A 6,196-nucleotide genomic window follows, 5' to 3' on the forward strand; every position below is an offset into this window, starting at 1 on the left:
GTCCTTAATTAAATATAAATTATCATCCCAAGTCTTAACACTGACATCTATCAGAATTACATTGACTCTCTCCACAAATAAAAATCACATGTAATTAGAGATAGTCAAAACTTAGTCTTGGATCACGTCAAATTTAGGGATGAGAATGGACCCTGACCCGTCGGATAACCCGGTCCACCTGCCCCGGTCGGGGACGGGGATTCCTCGAAAAATCGGGTCCCGGGGACGGGGACGGGGATCCCCGCTTGGCGCAAGCCGGGGACGGGGACGGGTATAGCACTCCCCGTCCCGTCCCGTACCGTACCCGTTATATATATATATATATATATATATATATATATGTTTTTTATGAATTTGGGCTTTGGGCTTTTGGCTTTGGCATGTGAAATAAAAAAAGTAAATGCATCTTCTCCTTCCTCCGGTCCGGTCCATGAGTACGAATTCACAATTTCAAATTGATCCCGATCTCAAACATTTTCTCAAAATCGATCTCGATGTAATCGGTCCTGATGTAACTAGTTTCAAGACTCATTCAAGACTATTTTTTTATAACCGGTTGTAAGAACCGATCCGAACCGTTAAATTTTAAATGTAAAAAGAATGTATTGAAATACATTTTACTTCAAATATATTTTAAAAATATCTTTTTGGATCTTTTTTATACAAAGATCCTGCAATTCAAGACGAGGGTTGATCTGTTCTTGAATCGTACGCTTTCTCCTAACCGCACCGCCCTTCCTCCTCATCCATGGCTGCCTCAACCTCAACCACAACCACTCCCTCATCCTCCGATCTATCATCTTCCTCCGATCGAGACCGTCGTTCCCGCCGCCGTAAGGATAAGAACATTGACAAACACAAAAAGGACTCTCTTAAGATCAGCAAGAAAAGCCGCCCTCATACCAAACGTCGTCGTAGACGTAGTCACTCTTTGTCTTCTTCTTCTTCTTCATCTGAGGAATACAGGTATTTCTAATTACCATTGTTGTTATCGGTATCGTGAATCGAATTAGGGCAAATTATCTTGTTCTCTACTATTTTTCAATACGGTTGTTGGTTAATTTCATGTACGTCTAAAAAGGATTACAAGCCTGATTTTTTGGATATCGATCTTTGCCTTCGTCAAATAGGGTATATCTTGCTTTACATGGATCTATATGCCCAAATCAGGTTTTATCGTGTAGTGACTTGAGTAATTATTTGAATTTATGAACTTTTGTGATGCTGATTGTTGTTGTAGCAAAGCCAATAATGTGAATTAATTTTCTAGAAATCTGATAATAGAAGAGGACATTGCAGTCGAGCAAATAATTGATTATCTTCATACGACGATACATGTGAAATTCATATCTTACAATATAAAATCTCTTTTTCATTAAGATGCAACAGGTGGGCCTCAACTTCGGTAGGTTATTCCTCATCCAAGTAGATGAGAGTGTGAATGGAGTGGGTTCCCACTTCCCATTGAAGCCTGAAGTGATACTAGTAGATGATCCCTCTCCTTCCTTTTATTTCTTGGTGTTGGGAGGTTTGTTTAACTTGAAATGACTTTCATGAGAAAGAGGGATGGAGGCATTGCCCCAAGAAAGTAGAATGTCATGAATAATGAATATAAATAGTCATGTTAAGTGACCTGAAGTTGACATGTGTGCATATTCTTTATTGATAGATTGATGTCTGAGAGTAAATTCTTTGGCTTGCAGAAATTCTTTACATTTTCCAGTCGCCACATTCTTTTCTTCTCAACTAATTTTTAAAAGGTGTATGTGAATTTGGCTCTCCGATCAAGTTTAGCATCAATAACTGTACAGTAGTGTATGGGAGCTTTTCAGGACCAAGGAACCTAGGGATAGGGCTACCTATATCAATCCCTTCTCATGGTCATCCTCCAAAGTTGTACTTGCAATTTTTTATGCTTAATTTTTTAAAAGGAACTGTCTTTTGCTTTTAAGATTTTCTGTTCTGCCTTTGTCCACTATTTTAGGATGTAAGATTGTTTTTCAAAATTTTGTTGTTATGTATAGATTATAGTATTGTTACATGGCTAGTCCAGCATACTTGTTAAATTATATCAACTAGGGAGGCAGCTTGCTAAGAACCTGAAAGTGGCAGTTATGGACTATGTAGCTTTCAAGACTATCCTAAAAAGCATGAAGAAAGCCAGAGCTTTGTGAAACTACACCAAGTTTGTTAGAAGTTGGTCTAATTGTTATTCTTTTTAATCAAGTACATTATTAGTATGAGTATCATTATCTATATTGATATTGTTGGAAACAAAATATCTTTTTGATATATGCATCACTGATTTCTGGTAAATGCTTAGCCCACCCACAGAAAAAAGAAAAAGTACTTAAGCTGTGAAGTGCGACTCTTTTCACGCTGAAAGCAAGGCTTAAGGAGTAAGGAGTAAGGTTTACAAGTGAAAAAGAGATGCTTGATTATTCATATATTCACATGTTAGTTGTTTTGCATACGTTGCAGAACTTCGATTTTTGGTTCTATTTTTAACTTTTGAATTGTGAACGCATATTTGTCTGGATCTATTTAGAAATTAGGCAATAAGGATTCTTGGCATAAAGACTGCTTTAAGTACGTGATTTTGCATGTTCCAGTTCGTCTGGCAGTGAGCAGGGACCATCCAGTCGTTCAAGGAAACATAAACATGAGCATAGACATAAAAAGGTTGGCGTCTAGAACCACTGCATAACTTGCACAGGTTATTGTCAATCATCGTATCCTTATGTTTGATGTCCTTTTTTGTTTCAGCCGAAGGATAAAGAAAAGGGGAAGGCTAGGCATCATCACAAACGTGATAAGCGTAAAGTTAAGGAGGTAGGCCACTTTATCTTTATTGCATATATTTGCTGCATAACTAAATTGCTCCTAACTAAATTGCTCCTAACATATGTACTTTTTGAACCAACTGCTTTTATCTTTGCTTTGTTCTATTAGTTGGTTATTTATTGTTTATTTGCCCCAACAGAGATGTATAGTTAGAATCTACCATCATTAAGCTGACCTTTTTAAAGAAACCACATAATTCATTGTTTTCTATTAAGTGGTCATATTTAGTTTTCTTAACAGCGAAACAGCATCTGGCTTTTGCTACATAGCCTACCTTGATAGCTGCATTTGGGCTGTTCAATTGATCAAGGCCTTTATAACTCAACTAGATTTACTGGCAGCATTAAAGATATAGAGATGATACTGTCTTCCAGTTTTGAAGTGGTTGGCCACATATGATAACTGTGCCATAGTATTCTCTTTGGGGGTAGGGCCTCTCTATTTTTTTGTTGTATAGTGCTATCTGGATATCAATGAAATCGTCAAGTGAGTAACAGTTCATGCAAGAAAAGCAAGTTATTTTGATTCTTGTGAAGAGGCGAGAGCCTATTAAGTATCTAAGTTCTGGTCCAGTATGACAGGATCAGTCTAATTAGGGCATCAACCTCATCAATCCAGTATGCTCTTTTCAGTGCTGTTATATTGAATCTTTCCACAGATAGTAGATGGAACTGTGTTCTGTTCGTTTGTGAACTTACTATTGCTGTTTTGCTTTAGTGGTATGCTAAATTGGCTTATACTTCATCATGTTAGTGATGTAAGTAAACCTAGTCACCAGGGTTTTTGCTTCATTGACTTTTTCTACGGGCGCAAGTCTTAGTGCTGCAAGATTAATTACTTACTTGTGCCTTATTTTAAACGTATCTGTATGGTATGTCTGTATTGGATATAAGGTGCTTATAATACTTTCTGCCTTTTTCATGAATTGGCTCTTTGAAATTGGAGCTGGGGTCTGTGACATGATGAATGCGTGCTTGATTGGCATGTATGGATGTTGTTCTGGCTTGGATTTTGTCCTGGCAATCGGAGCCTTAATAGAACCAGCAGGATGGTAGCAGCAGCCCTGTTCGACTCTCTAAGGTACGTCATTTAGCTTCAATTTTTTTTTTTTGAAGTTTGAACCTGCAACCTCCAATGAGTTAGCGTCAAATGAATGGGCTGATCCATTCAAGCTAACCACTTGATATCTTTGATCTATTGTTCCGGGGGGGGGGAGGGCAATTGGTAGACGAGTGAGCGTGAGGTAGGCTGGTGAATGAATCGTGGAAGGGTTTTAATTTGACATTGGTATTTTAGTAATTTACCCATCTTGTCCCATCTCACAATTTTTGTTTCACCTATTTTTGGTGGGACAGAATGCATTTTTGTCCCACTCAGGTCGTGTATGGTCTCAGTCTAATGTCACCCCAAACATGGGGATGACAAGTTTCTATACCGTCCTTGATAATTATGATTGGAACATGAGTCCTGATCAACAACAAAGAGAGCAAAAGAGAGACTAAAAAATGAGCACACAAATGCATGACTTGTATTCTATCAATCTGAATCATCCACCTTCAACAGTTTCTGGGTCGTGACAAAGATGATGGTGTCCGTCGCAGTGCAGTGTCTGGCAAAAAGGTGAGTCCTTGATGCATTAATTTTAATGGTCCAAACATGGTCATACTGTCTATGAACCATGCTAACATGGTTAGCTACACTTGAATAATGCACATCACATCGTCTTTTATTTGTCATTCAATTGGTAGATCTTGTTAAAACTGGACAAGACAAAGGAGGATAAGAAGGCAGAAAATAATCGGAACCAGCTGCTGAGATTCTTGAACGCTAGTTATGACTGATGCTGCGGTCAACGTGATCTACTTTATCTATGAACGATTTTGATACATCGTTCTTCCTGTTTTGGGGTGGGCGAAACTATATCTTTGTCGTTGGCTACAAATTCTTCGTTCTTTTGCAGATTTTTAAATTTCCCACCAGTCCGAAATGGGTTTTTTTCGGTGTTAATCAGAAGTTTTAAACATGTTAGAAGTTTGATTTGGTGGTTGTGTATTTTCATTTGATCTGGTTTAACTACTTTCATGATAAATGACCTCCCATGTGTTTGTTAGAAGCTTGTTTTTGGTATCTGTGACCTCAAAGTCCTGTGTCAATCTATTTTCATGTATGCTTGAAGACAATTTTAAGCATGCTATCCTATTTTGATTGTTATTCATGTATTATGCCATTGTTTGTATAACTTTGATAGTTGTAGAAAAGGGTTTGCGCTACTCTACAGAACGTCTCCAAAGTTACCAGCAACGGAAAAGGTAAATTATGGTGTTCTAAGGGCATCTCCAACTGGCCGGTATAAATGAGCTTCATTTTGTTCCAATCGGCCAACAATTTTTGTAAGTAGATCGTCAATTATGGCGGGGGGCACTGCTCTTGGCCGGCATTTTAGGTTTTACTTCTGAGAAGTGTCTTGTAAACCCATCTTCTTATAGGACACTGTTGTTTACAGAACACGTTTTCAAACAGTGGCGTATATAGTAGTTAATGACACTTTATTTTAAAAGCATTTTACATAACTTGTTAAAACGTCTAAAAGCTTCCTATAAACCTATTGTAACACATTTAGATAAGGTGCTTTTTGGTTTTGTCCTATAAACTTAAAGTCTTATAAAGTATTTTTTTTTACAAGCTACAAGTGTTTATAGAAATAGTCCCTCTAACCTATGGGAATAAAGGAAGGGTCTTTGTATATTCCACTCCTATACCCTATTTGCTTTAGATTTACTGTGTTTATTGAGGGTAAAATATAGACTTAGGGGCCGTTTACCAAATGCTTACCCGGATAAGGGTTTATCAAGTAACAATACCTCCCCGCATGAATATGATAAAGACCAAGAATCTTACCCGGTAAGAGTGAGACAAGGACCAAGAGTCTTACCCGGTAAGTGAAGGCGACGTCTTCTTACCACGGTAAGTGAAGGCGACGTCTTCTTACCACGGTAAGCGCTTACCGGGTAAATTGTTGTATATGATGTTGTTTTGGTGGACTAAAATCTTACCCGGTAAGTAAATAATAGTATTAAATTTTACCCGTAAACACTTATCGGGTAAGTGTTTGGTAAACGATCCCTTAATTCATAAATTCAGAGTATTTTCTATCAAAGTACGATTCAAGCATGACTACTAATACGGACCATTTGGATGAACAAAACAACTTCATAAAGAAATCTATAACCAAACACAATCAATGTGCAGGCAGGCAGCCAACAGCATTACACTTGTCATCGCATGGTCAATCTTGTTAATCGGGAAGGTTCATGTAGTAAATTAATTTGAGACTTAAAAAAGAGAAATTAGT

The 6,196-nt window shown here is 37.7% G+C and overlaps 1 protein-coding gene across 1 annotated transcript; it reads left to right on the plus strand.

Annotated features, from left to right (window-relative positions):
* The first annotated feature begins 685 nt into the window (after positions 1–685).
* LOC112502815 (protein FAM133B) lies at positions 686–5,022 on the plus strand. The gene is made up of 6 exons (XM_025106817.1): positions 686–966; positions 2,613–2,682; positions 2,767–2,832; positions 3,883–3,924; positions 4,408–4,464; positions 4,593–5,022. The coding sequence occupies exons 1-6, from the start codon at positions 749–751 to the stop codon at positions 4,683–4,685; spliced, it is 546 nt and encodes a 181-aa protein (XP_024962585.1). The 5' UTR covers positions 686–748; the 3' UTR covers positions 4,686–5,022.
* Positions 5,023–6,196: the final 1,174 nt, after the last annotated feature.

Source organism: Cynara cardunculus, unplaced genomic scaffold, assembly GCF_001531365.2.
Source record: "Cynara cardunculus var. scolymus isolate 2C unplaced genomic scaffold, CcrdV1 Un_Scaffold_1964, whole genome shotgun sequence".
Taxonomy (NCBI): Eukaryota; Viridiplantae; Streptophyta; class Magnoliopsida; order Asterales; family Asteraceae; genus Cynara; species Cynara cardunculus.

Excerpts from the sequence above, each read along its gene's own strand:
- LOC112502815 (XM_025106817.1), top strand. The coding sequence starts at position 749 with ATGGCTGCCTCAACCTCAACCACAACCACTCCCTCATCCTCCGATCTA. Across the intron at positions 2,683-2,766 it reads ATGAGCATAGACATAAAAAG|CCGAAGGATAAAGAAAAGGG; the intron begins GTTGGCGTCTAG and ends TTTTTGTTTCAG. Across the intron at positions 3,925-4,407 it reads GCCCTGTTCGACTCTCTAAG|TTTCTGGGTCGTGACAAAGA; the intron begins GTACGTCATTTA and ends CACCTTCAACAG.